Raw genomic sequence first — 18,015 nt, 5'->3', positions numbered from 1 at the left:
TGAGAATGCATCTACACTGTAGAATTGATGCAGTTCAATACCACTTTAACTGCTATGGCTTAATGCTGTGGAATCCTGGAAGTTGTAATCTGATGAGGCACCAGTACTCTTTGGCAGAAAAGGCAAACAACCACTTCCCATGATTCCATGGCATAGAGCCACAACAGTTAAAGTGGGATCAAACTGCATTAATTCTACAGGTTAGATGCACCCTTAAATAATTAAAACTCATTATGTGATGAAAGCTCACAGAACATGATAGAATTCAACACTGTTACTGTTTACTATTTCAAGTGTTACTTAGCACTAAAAAGAGAGATTATAGCAAGAGTTCAAGAAAGAAAGTAGGACTTTCTGGCAAAGCAATCTTCATTTAAAAGCCAGACACTGGCTCATCTTGAAAGAATGAATAAATGCAGAAATACATAAATAAACAAACAAACAAACCAATCCTTGATCAATCTCTCCTGCTGGAAGTATCCAAGCTTCCCACACTGAAGTACGAAATCAAAACCAAGAAGACTTAGATACACCTTACATGTGCTTCAAAAGGATGTCAGACATATTAACAATAACGATATCTCTATTTGATAGTATCTTTTTAAGTTACACCACATTGCTTTTTTCTTGAGTATCATTATCATTCAAAGAGAAATATTAAAGGATTTAAATGTTTTTATTGTGCTTCTTGCAAAAGATTTCAGAGCACTATCATCTAATAAAGCAGAGTGTCTTAAAAGCATGTATTGTGTGAAACAAATTACACTGAACAGTTTGATAATCCAGATATTTATGAATTCTACTTCTTACTGCCACCTCAATAACAGTTGACTAACACTTGTAGTACAAAACCATCTCTCTGATCTCTGTGAAGAATGAACTACAAGTGGTGTATCCTTTATAAATACATACCTTTATACACAGATGCTTCACGATACTAGTGCAATCAAAATACGCAAGACAACCCCTACATTATTGCATAAGGAATTGTATAATGGTTCCATTTCACGTTTTTGGTCTAAACAACACCTAGAAAGATTTTTTGAGATCTTTATGAAATTTGGCACATTCAATAAATGTTATTACACAACCAATGAGACAAGCAACATGGGTCCTGGTCCAGTTCATCCTGAGAACAGGTTGGTTGGATTACAAAAGAGCACCTTGTGGCTGCAACTACACTGCTTTTCAATGAACTCTTTGAGCACTATTTAAGCATTCCTTTAGCTGCCAAATCAAGAGTTTAGACAGGATTTAGAATTGCTTGGTTTAAAAAGTAGAAGATGATGCAGTTGCTGTTTGTTTTATATTCATTGAATACTGCTTTACTGAGCCCAGACTAAATCCAGCATTGTGCTGGACTATTGTGACCATGCAAAACATTCTCTCTCAGCAACAAACTCAAAAACCAGCTCCAGTGGGTTTCTCAGGCCTCTACTGCCCCTTTTTGGGATGCATAAGTTAATGCAGCAAATATCCAGCAGCTGATTGAAAAGGACTTGTATTCAGCTTTACTGAATCGTTTTTATAATGTATTGCCGAAGGTTTCCATGGCCAGAATCAATGGGTTGCTGTAAATTTTTTGGTCTGTTTGGCCATGTTCCAGAAGCATTCTCTCCTGACATTTCACCCACATCTATGGCAGGCATCCTCAGAGGTTGTGGGGTCTGTTGGAAACTAGGCAAGGGAGATTTATATATCTGTGGAATGCCCAGGGTGGGAGAAAGAACTGCTGTCTGCTTGTCTTCTTTCTCACAACCTGGACTTTCTAGATATATAAACCTCACTTGCCAAGTTTCCAACAAACCTCACAACCTCTGAGGATTCCTGCCATAAATGTGGGTGAAATGTCAGGAGAGAATGCTTTTGGAACATGGCCATACAGCCCAGAAAACTCACAGCAACTCAGTGATTCTGCCCATGAAAGCCTTTGACAACACATGACAATAATGCTTGCTAAGTTAGAAATCAATAGGAAAAAAGAAAAGACTACACTCCAGGAGGGCAGGCTCAATAAAGAAAATCATGGCCTTGAGCTTGTAGGACCTGATCAATTGTTGAGGATAGAGTGACTTGCAGGTTTCCCATTCCATTTGCCACGAGTCAAAGTTTACTGGATGGCAATTAACAACAAATAATGTATGAAATACTGTTGCGACAGTGGAGGGATTGGTACCCCCCTCAAGTAAATATCAGGTAGCCCAACTATGAAATAACTTTTGGTTACCTTAAGGAAGTATCTGCATGCAATTGTGTTCAAAGCCTCATGAAAGTAATTTTCACAAGTTCCAAAGGAACTTTATAAACAAAATCAGAACTAAAATTTAACACGATTGCTATTAAAACCATAACTGTTGACTCACCTAGTAGTTCACTAGAGTAAAGCACAGGTACAATGTAGTAATGAAAACTTATCTTCATTTAATGATGTCTTTAATATAAATAACACATCCTTCAAACTTAAAACAGAATTTATTTAGGAATCTTGCTCACAATTTTTTAGCCAACAGACTAGAAAAATTATTAAATCCTAAGACCATGTGCAACACAGCGCAAAAGCCAAACCTCTACAGGAGAACAAAAGGGCAAAGCAGTTCAAAAATTATTTCCTGCAAGCAGGAAATGAAAGCCTAGGGATGCCGGGCCTTGAAACCTTGCCATTTGCAGAATGGGTTTCTTTGTTATTAACTGATCAAAGATAAGCGCACTGGTGATATTAAAGCCAAGAGCTGCAGAGATTTCACCTTCTGATTTGTGTGTTCATAACTGGAGGTTTCATCAGTTCTCCCATATTAATGTAAGCACTTGCTTTTATCATCTGGCATTACCAGCCCACATACCTATTTCCTTGTTAGTCACACTGCTCCCCCCCCCCTCCCGCCCAATGCGTATAGGAGAAAATTATTCCTTTAGAGATAGTGGGCATAATCACAACAGCTGAATGTCATTTCACATATTATTTTCTCTATTCCTGCCACCTCCAGCCATTGCCTTGGCCACAGTTCTTTCCCCCTTTTTGCCATTACATGGATTAGCCTCCTGCTGTGAAAAATAAGACTTGCAAAACAACTAAACACATGAAGCACTCAGTTTTTGTGTTCAGGTTCATCTGAAATCCAGGAACATTAAGTGCTTCAGTTGCGCTCATTTCACTATAAGAAACGTCTCCTTTTTCCTCTATTATTTTAGTCACCTATGAACTGCAATCTTCTCCCAATGGAAGCATTTAGGTACAAGAGAACTGTGGCTTCACAGCATAGCCACAATGTGTGTGTGTGTATCCCTAAACTCTAGTAACATTCTCCCCAATGGCTTAGATTTTTTTCTAAGTACGCTTTACTACAAAAAATACGTAAACTTTGCATTTTATTTAATATGTACAATGGTTCTCAAATAGAAACATATACATTGAATTGGTTATGTAATATTCCACATAAACTATAAAAAGTTTAATAATGCCATAGTGTAAGTATATATTTTCATGTGCAAGTAATTCATGGTTTAGGACAACAGGCACAATCTATCAAAAGATTCTTCTGTGCTAGTTCTATCCTCAACAGTTTATTCCGAACTAAATGGAGAAAGACTCCCAAGCTGATTATTTTGCATTTACTTTACCAGTTCTTTTTAAAGTTGATCAAGTAGTCTAATTTAAAGGCAATTTAAGTTGATTTATATGTATCGATTTCTATACTATTCAGCAAAGTGAAACATTATTAGTTAATCAGAAACACTACTTTTGTAAAATTCAATCAGGCAAAGAACCTGAATAAATTCACACATATTTATCTTCATTTAGAAAAAAAATATTTTCAAAAATAGCCAGGTTTGGAGCTATGTATTAAAATTTGGTCAAAATTGCCTGAATAAACAGTCAAGTTTGTTTAGTCAAAAATAGATTTTTCCTTTAATACCGACAAATATGAATATGTATCTAGTTTATACATACATATGTATAAGTGATGTTAATATGCAAAAATGTACAGTTCAACCATTCCTGGATTATGCAAAATTCTGTATCAGGGAACTGCACAAACAAAAATCCTCACTGCAAATCTACATTCAAGCACAAATACTTGGAAAGTGTTTTTGTAAACATTTCAGAAAGAACACAAGCCTTTCATTTACAAAGCACTGTTCATGAAGTTAGCATCTTTTCACTTAAGAAGCAGTGGGGAGAGCTTTTCTACTTTTAGGATATCCAAGAACCATCAGGGCTCAAGATTTTTCAAAGTAACAGCAATACAGATGCATTTATTTCCAAGCCATTCACATTCACCTGATTTCCATTCCATGAAGAGAAGACCAAAAAAACAAAACAAAAAAAAAAACGGTTGGCTACAAAAGTATTTAGGAATGTTACTGAAAAACCCAAAGGCTATTTTGGTAGAAGAAACTACAAAAATAATTAGCTTATGTTGTAAAGCTTTGATGCAAGAGTATTACAGTACACAATCTCCTTTCCAAATCTTTAAAGCTTAAATCAACCCCAAATGTTAAATATCCACCTGAAGTGCTTGAAAGAAAGAAACAAACACAAAAAGCCAGCTGTGAAGTGTCTCTTTAAAAATTCCCTCAAACAATCATCAATTGGTCGACACTGTATGGGTCACTTGTTCAATGTGCTCATTTGTCCCACTGACAACTGTAACAGGCATGTGGCTATTTGGATGTGCTGATGCAGGGTCACCGATTACACCAGCAGCCTCCTCTTCCCCAGCATCCGAATCCGGCGTTGTTACCGCACTATCTTCTAATCCCAAAACCTCACAGACTGCTTGAGGCAATTCCTATGGAAAAGAATACAGCAATAATGGCTTTTTCTTGTTTGTCTTTAAAAGTTAAGATCATTGATCCTGAAGGCACTGCCAATAACTACACTTTGTGCCAAAACAAATCTTTTGTTAATTCTGAATGGAAAAGTAGTTTTCAAGAAAAGTTGTTTATAAAAGGTTGAAAACTGTTAGATGAATGAAAACATTAAGGTACTCTATCATCCCTTTATATTTTTTTTATGGATCTAGCTAAATTTGACTATTTCTGATGCTTCCATTAGTTTATGGCATGTATTGCATATAATCTAACAAGATTTCCAAAAGAAATACATTTTGATCAAGGGTACATGATCAAAGATCATCTGGCTCAACCCTTGGCATTGCATGAACCAAAAGGTAAAGCAATCCCAAGTCATCAATGTTAATTTAAAGTGATCCAACAAAGAAGAGCCTGCTCCTTCTGAGCAAATCTCTTCAACTATCAAACAGTGCTCTTCCTGTCAACTCTTTATGTCTGTTATGCAAAAAGCCACTTGATTGATTGAAGCCAATGCAATTTTCATCTGGATTGGAAAGGGAAGTGCATCTCCAAAACTGACAAGCAGCAAAATACACCAACCAACAATCCTACTACTGCTACAGAACTGCATAACATTTCCTAGATAAAGAAAATATGGTATAGCACCATGATAGATGCTCTCATGCATTTTGCCATTTTTAATTCCCAGGTTTGCCTATACCATGCACCTATCTTTATCCTTATCAATTAGCACAATGTTATTAGTTTCTGTGCAATATTTACATTGGCTTCACCGCTGTTTATTCATTCCATATAAACCATTAATTTGTCTTTAATTTCTCTTATTTTACCCTCCTGCATATTGCCCCGAGTTAAATATGCTGTGTCATAGTGAACCTGATCATAAAGGTAATTGTTCCAATTTTCCATAGTCATTTTTTTCATCTTTCCTACCCCAAGCTATCACTGCCTGTCCTGCTAAATTCATGATTTTAAACTATTCTTGTTCTTTTGTGTTAATCTTATTGTTGCCTAATACTCCCATTAGCATCAAATCTATATTCACTTAAAGTTATAGTTTGAATAGTTTTTCCATTTTTTTCACTATGTTTTCCCAAAAAGCTTTTTAACATTCCCACTACATATGGGTGTATCATATTATTTGTTTGTTTGTTTGTTTGTTTGTTTAGGGTATTTGTACCCCACCCTTCTCAACCCCCTGGGGGGGGGGGACTTAGGGCGGTTTCCAGCTGGCACATATTTGATGCCTACACATAAAATACAATAAAATACACATCAAAATCAATAATTATAAATAGTTAAAACATTAAATCAAATCTGCAGTGCCTCCAAAATATTGGGCTTATCCTTGTTACCATATAGGGCCCTAAGTGGGGAAAGTATTCAAAGTCTAGTTGCCTACTTTATGCTCCAAAACAATGCATGCAATACTCCAAATGCCCTGCATTCCATTACACTGCATTTCCCCAGCTGATCAAACAAAGTGTTATGATATGGCAGTCTTCAAGCTCTTAGTAAATATCTTGGCCCTAAAAGTTACTTAAAGAAGCTCTTTTAGTTCTGACCTTAAAACCAAAAGTGTGGGTAAGTCAGAAAATCTCCACAATGCAGAATATTGCACCTAAAGCACAGAAATTTAGCAGAGCTGGAACCAATCCCTGCTGCTTGAACTTTCTGCTACTAAGTATTTAAAAAGTATTAAATGTCAAAATGACATTGGCAGCTGTCAGAGAAGCACATCGAGGCATCCCAATCATATTTAAACATTTCTTCACAACTGGCATATCTTTACCATAACTAAGCACTGTATCTTTTAAAGGATTAGGTGCAATAATTATACAATTAGTTGAAAATATTCATGTTATTCCTGCATGCAAAGACCATAATATATGCTTTACTTTTTTACCTTGCAATTCATCATCTGCATAGAAATGGCTTCTGCTTTGCAAAGCACATCTTCCACATCCATTTTCATAGACAGTTCATTGATATGCTAATGCAGAATAAAAAGAATGTCAAAGTGCAGGAAAGAGGGGAGGATGTTATGCCAACTGCATTGCTTTCAGGGATATACGATTCTGGAGTCCTGGGAGGACACCTGCTACTAAAGGTTATGCTACCTTGGTTAATATACTTGCGCTATTAGGTCACAGCTAAAGATTGATATGTAAATTATAGCTGCTATCTGAATATGGAAAACCCGAGACCAGTGGGTTCCACAGAATTTCCTATAATATCCTATCCCCACCAGCAAGCTACAGAGCTTAACTGACAAGAGTGGAACACAGTCCTTGATCTGGAATCAGAACAACATTTTCGAGCAAAATGTTGCTTGAACACTTTGCATGAACTGGAGGCTACTGGTAAGTGAGTTACCTCCTCAATCCAAAGTGTGATCCAAGAGCTAAATATCTAGACCCACAAGCAACTTCCTATTTCACAACACGCTTGTGAAACAGTTCTGGCTGCTCTGTGATAAACACAAAACCATTCACCTTGCATAGCTGCCTGAGAATTCAGATTTGTCATACAGTTTCTCTCAAGCAGAGAGATGACTGTATTACTGGTATCTGCTAATTCAAAGAGGGTGAGCATCTTACTTCTAAAAAGGGTGTGAAATGGAGTATTTTCAAATGCAGGACAAAAAGAAAGGGAGCAATCTGGAAAAAAATTAACATGCAATACATACCTTCAGTATTTCATTAAAGCCATAATGTTTTTCCATTATTTGCTGTTTTTCAGATTCCAAAATAGCACAACAGATTAGAAGATGGAAGTTCTGACAAGGCAAGTCTGTCCACATCACCTAGCAAAATATTAAAAGCTGTATTGATGAACATGTATAGGCAGGTTTCAAGTTTTCCATGAGGTTCTTGCTATTACTTTCCTCCACTAGTTTACCTTTCCTAATCAAAGTATACTCAAATGCAAAGTGATTACTTCAAATTTCAGACATGTTTGAAATTTGTAACAGCAGAAACAGCAATAGAAATGTAGAGACATCTAAAATTATGTCCTCCCTGAAGCTAAGCACCAGTGTGGCTCTAGGGCTGATGCCCATCCCCAGGCAGTCTTGAGAGGAAAGATTGTTGGGTAATTTCAAAAAGAAAAAAAGCATTTATAAAAGTAAATCAGCAATGCAGCAGTAGCAGCAATCTGGCAGATCAGAAGCTTCTTGAGCATAGTAGTAGAGCAAATGAGCTTCATATGTATGACAGACCATAACAAAATGTTGATCACTTCCATCAGGAGTCCTCTCAATAGATTGCTTATCTGAAGGAGACCTCTTAGTGTTATTAGGGAAGGATGGCAACATCTTCATTCTGCCTCACTGCATTTTCCCTTGCCCCACCTCTTGACATCTATTGTTATGGTCGTCGGCACAGAACACACCAAAGTGCACTCAGATGACCACACTAGCATGTGACTATCTGAATGAAGAACTTGGCAGCATATTCAATGGCAGGGACAAGACCAAGACCATGGCCACACTTTCTGGTATTAACATAATGCCTGTTTCACATAAGCAACCCATGAAGAAGACAACAGTTGAAAGATTAAGACTCAATCCCATGAAAAAATTATCCAGTAGAAACTACAGAACGGTGACAGCTCCATATTCCTGCTCAATGCGATTAAGAGGGGAAAGCACTAAAAATCAGAGTAACGTCTTCTCTGGTTTACGTATTATACATGTGCCTGCTTTTCAGTGTCTCTTCTCACAGCAAAATGCACTAGATAATAACTGGCTTGGGAAAATAAAATCTTTTGCTATAGGTCCTTAAATTAAAGTAAAGGAAAGTGGTCTCCATAGACAAATGTCTAAATTTACACATGTTTTGGTCTTAAAATAGAAGTGCACAGCTTTGAAATAGCTATCTTTCCAACACCTGTATTTTTCCTTCATATTGAATCAGGTTTTTTTTTTCATATAATTTTATTATGGTAGATCTCTTCCTACTTAATATTTGGTTTGTTATCTTGTTCCTAAAAAAGGAAAGCCAATGGTTTTTTAAAGGAATGGCTATGTTATGACAGTCAAGCCTGTATTCGTTTACATGTTAATACTATACTCTGCAAAATTAGAAATAAGTGGAAATAAATTTCAGCCTGGCATGTCGTTCCAACTTTCACATCTTTTCACAACTTCAGACTGACAGTATCTATAATTTCCAAAGTCTCCAAAGAATGATCGTTTTTCTGGAAATTTAATTACATGAGGTGGAAAAAAAGCTGGTGAACTTTTCATTACAGATTTCATTAAAGGTTATAAATGTTTAGTGTTAGTGGCTCTAATTAAATCCTTATCTACACCGTTCATAAGCAAGGTATTGTGTTTTTGTATCTATAATTAATTTCTTGCTACAGATTTTTCTGAAGTCTCTGACAAGGCAAATAGAAGTGCTATGTCCTCCAAGTATTTACCATCCTCATTGCCATACAAAATGAGTATCAGACACTTTTGTGGGTTCTCAGCAACCATAAGTGGAAGTAAATACCATCAGAAACCAGGAGCTGAAATCCACTCAACTTAAAGTGTAACAGAAGAAATGACTACTATAACAGAATGAACTGGGAACAGAAACTTAAATCTAGGACAAGTATATGTCCTTCATCTTTTACAAGGAATTGAAAAGTAGAAGGAAATGCAAACTCTCCCTACAGTAATCTGATCATATTATTTAAAATAAACTAGTATGCTCGAAGCCATCAGCTGATGGGGTTTGGATTGCAGGGTTGATATCACCATGCTGCAAATAATGAGTGGCAAGAACAATCAGTGTAACAACTCTAGAAGCTAAAACTCCTGGGTAAAGGAGGATGAACATGGATAATGTGACCCTAAGTAAACACTCCTTGCCATTTGACTTAACAATTATTGGCATTTTGAAGATGGTAAAAGTGTCATTCCAAGTGACACTGATGCAAGCAGTAGACATAACATTAGTTTGGTTTAATCTAATTCACCATCACTTTCCCAGAAGTTAAGAATGTGTCAAAATAAAGTTAGATATTGAATCAAAAATTGAGAACTATTTTCTTACCTCCCATAAACGAAGAATATCTTGAAAATTAAATTCCCTTTTGAACCTTATTAGAAGCCACCGGAAGCAGAAATAAAGATAACCCGAATCTTGAGATTCTGGGGAAAATGCACACATACATTTTTCACTCAAGGCTGGTCAGGGATCAACTAGGGCTGAAGTGTTTATACAACAAATTTATTTTAACCACTTAACAAAAATATTCCAAACACTGACATCATTAAGTGAGTTTCGTCTGTAATTGATTTGGGGGGAGCTTAGGCCTCAATACTCTAAAAGCATGAGATCCTGTCTGACCTTGGAAGCTAAACGGGATCGGCCCTGGTGACCCTGCAGACTATATTTCAGAGGAAGGAACTGGCACAGCCACCTCTGAATACTTGTTGTAAGCAGCCCTGAGTCCCCTTCATGGTGAGAAGGGCAGGATATAAATGAGGTAAATAAGTAAATAAATCAGTGGTTCCCAACCTTTTTTTGACCAGGGACCACTATGACCAGGGACCACTCTCAAACATTAGTACCAAAAGGGTTACAATTTTTTTTGTCAACTTTAGATTCGGTTTGGTTATTTAGGGTGCTGATTCAGAAAACTGCATTGGATAGACCACATCAGCTCTGGTTTCTGATACAGAACATATGCCGTCCAGTAGTTGCCATCTGCTTGCCCACAGAAAACCATATTTAATGAGCCTCGGCACTATAAGAGGGTTTCACGAGACCAGTCACTCTAGTTGCAACGGTGTAGTAATGATGAGATTGCAGACAATATTTTAGTTCTTGTGGACTGCTGGAGGTCCACAGACCACAGGCTGGGAACCACTGAAAAAAATACTAATTGCCAAAGAAAACCCTATGAAATTCATAAGAACAGGCAACTTGAAGGGGGCATGTACACAAACAGGAGATAGGGAAAAAATACAGATATACAGGGTTAGTCAAAATGCATAGGCCAATAAGCCATTCAATTGAATGGCTTATTGGCCTATGCATTTTGACTAACCCTGTATATTGGTGCTAATATAGTGTCACGCTCCATGAACATTCACTATTAGTATGTAATGAAAACTAATTAAGGCCTACAGGTCAGTCGAGCACATATTCATGTGAGTAGGATGGGGTGATTCAATCTTATACTTGCCCAAGTAACTGCAGAATCCACTGTCTAGCAACCGAAGTAAAGTACTCAGTTGAATTAACTGTGTCTTCATGCCTTGCATTTGTTCTTCAAAATTCTGATGCTACATGGAAAATCAATGGTTATATTCGATATGAAGGCTACATGGAAAACCAGATGTCCAATAGTTATATTCTATATGAAGGCTACCTTGCAGTTATTAAACCAAAAAGTGTAAGCACACATTCTCTGCTTAGTCACCTTCTAAAACTCTATAAAAGAAAGATTCCAAAAAGTGCTAAGAAAATTTAACTTTAAATATGCAAAGAATACAAAATAATAAATTAATACATTTAAGACTTAAGGTGAACATGTTTACCATTTGATCCATGTACAATGCAAAGCACCAAAATGCATCCACTTCATTCTCCATCACATATAGGATAGGTGAAAGCAAGTCACTCATCCCCTGAACATAGCCTTAAATAAAAAAATGAGTAACAGGACAATGGTAAATGTCACTTGGAAGCTTTTTAAATGCATGATTTAGTCTCTGCTTTTCTATGTGCCAAAATTTGTATTTAAGAGTAAACAATGTAGCAGTATTTGTACCAGTAAGCATCCAAGCAATATAAATTTTCCATTGTTCTTCTATAATATCAGGCAATAGGGGATAGCAAAATTCCAGGAAGAGGATAATTTACATTACTGCAATGTACAATTAATTTAAATTCACTGATTCCATTACCTCTTTTACAAGTATTACTATTAGAAGATGCAATAGCAAAATATAACCTTAAAGGTCTTGCAAAAATAAAAAGGTTTCTTATTAATAATCATGACCTAAATATGTGGGAAACACTTGCTATCCCACATTATCACCAATTATGAGCTTATTCAAACAAAAAATTCCCACAGTGAGTTTGACACTGAATCAGAGATTAATTTATCATCCCATCATTAAACTGCTTTTTTAAAATCCTGTTAGTCCTGATTATCCCAAGCATATCATATTATCTGACTGTCTGACATGTTTCTACTACAATATCTGCTGTGTACAAGGATCAGGAAAAGCTGGACATTTAATTTTACATTTTTAAAAAAGAAATAGTCTTTAGCATAGAAATTTATCCTCATCAACGGAAAGCTATTTTGCAAAATCTGAACATGATCTGTCAAAGTATGTACAAGTGGGTTACATATTATCAAACATCTTCCTCACATTTTCAGAGGAAAATGTATGTTTTTTTTTTTTAATAAACTCACTTTAGTACTTGGCTTTGTTTTATTTTGAAAGAATTCTGAATATATGCATCAGCACAACTAACAGGACATGAAAGGCAAGCTTTTTGTAAGATCACAAACATATGAGACTAATACTAATGCGAAATTATGTGGTGGCTATTTGCTAAATGAAGTAAAAGAGCAAAAAGTAATGTAGTTCATACAGAGCAAATACGATCCCATTTTATGTTTATAGGGACAAATTCAAGTGTGCCCAAAGCCAACTGTAGAACTGGATTAGAGTCAATACTATAGAAAACGCAGGAACCACTTCCATGACTGTCTACATGTTCTAAAGCAGGTTCTAAAACAAGTTTGAATGTATGTTAGTTCACTATTATGGGATCTTAGGATAGTGATTATTGTCTATTTGTGTACGTTACTGCTTTTGTTTTTAATGTTGATACGGTCAGTGGACTATCAATAAACTTTGCTTGCTTCTAAAGCAGGGGTCCACAAACTAAGGCCCACGGGTCCTCTAAGGTCATTTACCCGAGCCCCACTCTAGATGCCCCAGGTCATTTCAGACTTGAAGGCACATAGCAACAATCCAAATTAATTTGACTATCTTATCAGTTAAAAGCAGTCCCACACTTCCCATTGAAATACTGGTAAGTTTATGTTGGTGAAAATTGTTCATTTTAAATATTGTATTGTTCTTTCATGTTTTTTGCACTATAAATAAGATACGTGTCTGTTCATTTTTTTTCAACCTATAGTCCGGCCCCACAACCGTTTGAGGAACCGTGAGCCAGCCCTGGGCTGAAAAGGTTTGAGGACCTCTGCTCTAATGGCACCAGATCCATTCTGATCTTGGAAGCTTAGCAGGGTCAGCCCTGGTTAGTATTTGGTTGGGTGCCATGAATGAACACCAGATTCTGTAGGCTGCTAATTTAGAAAGCTGCACTGGCATCTCTTGAGTATTTCTTGCCTAATAAAACCCTGCCATCTTGAATAAGCCACATTAAGAAAAGAGGAGCATAGATAGACAAAGAGACTGCTATTGGATGCCAAAAATCCTGGAATTTGTGATGCTAGCTGTTACCATAAGTAAGATTCCTTCCTGATCCTGTCAACACACAAAATATGAACTCACACAAAGACATAAGCTGAATCAAAATGTGACACTAGAATTGAATGTTAAGTCTAAATACATCAAGCTTTCTCTGAAGGCCATTTCAAGATAAAACCTTAGACATTACATACATACAGAGAGTTCTACTTACCCAAGTCAAAGTCATACATACAATATGACATCAAAATGTCATGAAGTAAGATCAACCCAGGATTACCCTGGCCTTCGTAAAACTTGTTTGTTCGATCTGTTCTGTTTACATCTTTCTCTGAGGAAAGAAACAGCACACATATTTTTTTTGCATTTTCCAAACAGCTTCTGCTAAGCCTATATCTAAAAAATACAGAATGCTCTTTAAGTTTCCAGTTTCTCCAACACTGTGTTCAGAGCTTTGAAGTGTCTAGGAAGACAACTGCATTCCGAAGATGTCATTTAAAATGCATGAAAGAGGCTTTTAAGAGTATTTAAAAGAAAAATTCTTCCTGTCTAAAGTAAGATGATTTCTTATAAGCAGATTTTCAAACACTTTTAAAATATTACACATTTTTTGTAGAAGCCTCATGATTAAAATGTAAAGCATTCTCACTGAATTAAAACATACCGGAGTGTATTTCAGATAAATATAAAATATCATTCAAATGTACTTGATATATAGTGCTACTTTACATTTAATGGTAAAAAGCTCATATGCAATCAAGCCCAAATCAAAGGGATTTCATTCAAGTTCTAATTACTTGCTATAACATGAGATATTATTATTGAGAAATTCCATCTTTTCATGTTTCTTTAATTATTGCTAAGCTCAATTTCTCTGCTTGGTCTCCAACATACACTATAATTAGCAGCATCTGATTAGAATAGATCATTTTTATATTTTGGAAAAATATAATAATAATAATAATAATAATAATAAAACTTAATTTATACCCCACCAGCATCTCCTGGAGAGACTCAGGGCAGCTCACAAAGCACTCAAAGGTACAAACACTCAACATACAAAAAGTGCAAAGACAACACCACAAAGTAATAACAACCAACATAAAAATTGCAAAGCCCTCTAATTAAGATCAATAAAATGCAACAAAAAAGCTGCAGGTAAACTAGTTTTATTGTCTGTTGTGTTCCAGACTGCTAAGAAATCATTCTAGAGTTGGGACAACTTTAAATTTCAAAAGGAAGGATGTATTATTTCAATGCCCTAAGACCACCCCAAGCCAGTTCTTTTGAGTGTGACTATATGTTTGCATCTCTACTCTGAAACTACAACACCAGAGGGAAGAAAAGCAGCTGGAGTGTAGATTTGGAGAAAAGCAGCAAGCTAAGAAACAGATAAATGCTTTCTCCTCTTCTGTTCCTTTTTCATTACAAATCCCCACTGCCTAATTTGTTTTGTACTTTCCTTATATGCACATGCATATTGTGTCTAAAGTTGCACGTTTGATTCTACTTTTTTAGTCTCACATCTCGCTCTTACATTTTCTACAGCTGTTTAAAAGCTCACTGCTAGTTAGAATACAGTTGCTAGCTGGAGCACAGAGCAATGTGGTTTGTCATATTGTCTGCATTATAGCAAGCTACTTAAAGCATATGATTGGAAATTGCAGAATCTTAAATTAATGATAAATCAATTCAAATGTACTCTCAACCTATCTCACGAAGCAGCAAAACAAAATCATGCCTGCTACAAGGACAACAAATTGCTGTACAGCCTCTATGGGTTACAACGGGTGTTGTGTTGATAGAACACACAAACAGAAACTGAATACTGCCTGGTGGGACCATAACTTCTCAACTGTTATATGAAAATACGATTGTATTTTTAAAATAATGACTTTTTAAAAAATCCAGAATTCACTGTGAATGATATCTAAACTAATATTATATAATAAAACAACCATTTACGGAGCTACACTGAAATAAACATGCTTTATACATGGTTTATAATGACTAGATTGTAAACTGGGAAGATATTGCACTACCTTTCTCTTTCATCCTTGTATATATTACTATTCATCTGTGTGAGAAGCCTTAAGAAAAGCTCAGTTGAATCAGATCAAAGGCCTATTTATTCCAACATTCTAGACATGCATTGGACAACCAGCTGCACACAGAAAGTCTGCCAACATGATGCAACTACACCTTTCATATATAAATATGCATCCTCTAATACGTCTAATTCCAGATATGCCAGCCTGACAAGTAAACCATTAAAGGCTCAATTCTTCATTAATTTATCAAATTCCTAAATTCCCTATGAAAATATCCGTGAGGAAAAAAACTTAGGGTGGGTCAAATAGGCCAGGATTTAATTTCAGCAACTATTTCTGGCAAAATGTTTTATTGTATGTTGGTCCAGATCAGTGGTGGAAACTATACAAACTATACAAGCCACAGCATTTGGAAAACTAGGGTTACTGGAGGGTTGCATGATTCCTATCTGTCATCCAGGCACCAATAACGTCATCCAAATTTTGAACTTCTGAAAGTTTATCACCAATGAGTATCCAGCATTCTGTGCTTCTTAAATTTACCAATAAGGCTTCTGTAGTCTCTCAGTCTAAAATTTCTTTTTTCTTGCTCTTCACTAACAGATTTCCATTGAAGCTTCATTCTGAAATATTCATCCCTAGGGGAAAAATATGAGAAGGCATGATAAAAGTGTCACCAATTGGAAAAAATGTAGCAGCAAAAATGCTATTTTATATAGAATATTTGTACATTGGTGCTTGATATTAATTATAATAAGAGACTTAAGTTTGTGTTGTATCATGTGTATTTAAGTGGTGGCAGCGAAGATATCCCTCCTGGGGACACAACTGTGATGCACTCTTTGTCTTTAGCCTCCACTGGTCTACTAAAGTATAATAAAACAATCTAACTGCAGTCATATGAATGTATGAAGCATACTGCATATCACAACCAATAGCCACATTTTACAAGTTGTTAACAGATGCTTACGTTTTTCTTTTCTGTATATGTATTCTCTCTTCCTTTGTACTATGCCAAGGATAATAGCCCAAAAGAAATTTCCACACTTCCTTCCTCAAAGCATGGCAAAGTCCCTAAGGAAAAGAAATAAAAAAGAATGAAGGAAATATCAGGCACTTCATATGTTATAACAACTTCAAGATGAAATGAATAAAATGCTTCTATAGTAGGTTTTTTGTCACCTATTGGTGATTTTTTTCTCTATTTTCTGTTCTTGAACTACACACAGAGGTGTGGGGAAGTAATGACAGTGTTTTTTCTGCTGTCAGACCTCTTCAATCTCTTTTTAGAATACTAATTAAGATAAAGGCTTTTATCTGGGTTATCTTACCTACATAGTTTCAGGCCTCGTGTATGTGTTTTCCATATTATTTCACTTCTAGCATTCACACAGTGCTCTATCATATCTTGTTTTATCAATATTTAGACTACCAGTCTTCTGGAAATGATTTTTATTTTCTAATTTAGCTGAAGTATTTGATTTAAGTATTACAACATTTAATGACATTATTTCAGAGCGGCAGTTTTGAAAATGAACCAGAAGATATTGTTTGGAATAAATCAGAGCTGCTATATAGAAAGGCTACTCTTCCATATTACAACAAAAATTCAGAAAGTGGCAAAAGTAGTCATATGTACCTTTTTCCTATAGCCATATATAGAATGCAAATATCTAAGCTATTTTCTGGAATTTTTGTTATTTTTACTTTGCCCATATGTATCATGCTTTATTACATTTTTTCTCCACAAAGTGGCTCTTTCTACAAACAGATATGAGAGAGGAAGCATGGTTGGGTTTGACTTAAACCTTGTATTAAACTTCGCACATGATTAATTTCCCTATCAAAGATTAAGTAGAGTTTAATTATTTAATATGCTACACATATTTCTGTACACTTTTCACCGCAAAGGACAGTTATTTTTATAACTCTGCCAATCTCTGCAATCTCAATGCACTTCCTGACACAAAAAATGATTTTCAGAACATGAAGCATGATGCAGGAGATCAAGGGAAGAATTAGCAACCTAAGAAGAGAATTTCAGTGGTTCATATTAACTGGTGGTACTTCTACTTACATGAGTATTATTTCATCCCAAGTTCTGGAGTGCTGTCCAGTCTTTCTAAGTACTGTCAGTTAGCCATAATCCTGACAATAAGGAATCAAGCACAAATTCCAAGAGAATTCATAAAATATTACCCCTCTGAATATCAATTGCTTCATAGAGTCAACATTTATGACTCTTCCTTCAGAATCCATGTTCTTAGTCCATTCTTCAACTGTCACTGGATGCCTTCTGAGAATTTCAGGTCGCTTTCCTAAATCAATCTAAAATATGTATGAAAAAATGTTACAACATTTTCATGGAACTCATTTGGAATTAATTTCAATAAATAACACATTTTCTAAACTTTCTAGAATTTAAAAAGCAACACTTACTCGTGTAATGACTTCGAATCCTGGTTCCTCTTGTTGATTTATTTTTAGGCCTGGAATAGCATCACTAATAAAGTCTGCCATTTCTGATGAAGGCCTCTGTTGAGATGAAGAGTCATTTCCTCGTAAACTATCAAATATAAAGTGGGTCACTTTGGAGAATCCCCCCATGGTTGCTGTATAGGGGTCCTTCTTGAGTTTCTGAAAACATCATGGAAGAAAATTTTAATAACATTTTTGGTAAGTTTCAAAAAACTT

General features: G+C 35.8%; 1 protein-coding gene across 1 annotated transcript in view; it reads right to left on the bottom strand.

The window, feature by feature from the left end:
- Positions 1 to 3,349: 3,349 nt before the first annotated feature.
- Positions 3,350 to 18,015, bottom strand: part of TBC1D15 (TBC1 domain family member 15) — a 29,087-nt gene continuing 14,421 nt past the window's right edge. The window contains exons 7-17 of the mRNA XM_060777451.2: positions 17,761 to 17,958; positions 17,521 to 17,649; positions 16,292 to 16,395; positions 15,865 to 15,959; positions 13,485 to 13,601; positions 11,354 to 11,454; positions 10,999 to 11,098; positions 9,861 to 9,958; positions 7,505 to 7,621; positions 6,722 to 6,808; positions 3,350 to 4,790 (exon numbers count right to left, since the gene is read on the bottom strand). Coding sequence (XP_060633434.1) covers positions 4,587 to 4,790; positions 6,722 to 6,808; positions 7,505 to 7,621; positions 9,861 to 9,958; positions 10,999 to 11,098; positions 11,354 to 11,454; positions 13,485 to 13,601; positions 15,865 to 15,959; positions 16,292 to 16,395; positions 17,521 to 17,649; positions 17,761 to 17,958 — 1,350 coding nt within the window. The 3' untranslated portion in view covers positions 3,350 to 4,586. The remainder of the gene's footprint in view (positions 4,791 to 6,721; positions 6,809 to 7,504; positions 7,622 to 9,860; positions 9,959 to 10,998; positions 11,099 to 11,353; positions 11,455 to 13,484; positions 13,602 to 15,864; positions 15,960 to 16,291; positions 16,396 to 17,520; positions 17,650 to 17,760; positions 17,959 to 18,015) is intronic.

This window comes from Anolis sagrei, chromosome 5 (assembly GCF_037176765.1).
Source record: "Anolis sagrei isolate rAnoSag1 chromosome 5, rAnoSag1.mat, whole genome shotgun sequence".
NCBI classification, from domain to species: Eukaryota; Metazoa; Chordata; class Lepidosauria; order Squamata; family Dactyloidae; genus Anolis; species Anolis sagrei.
Note: the sequence above shows the minus strand (reverse complement) of the source record. Positions and strands in the feature narration are given on the sequence as shown.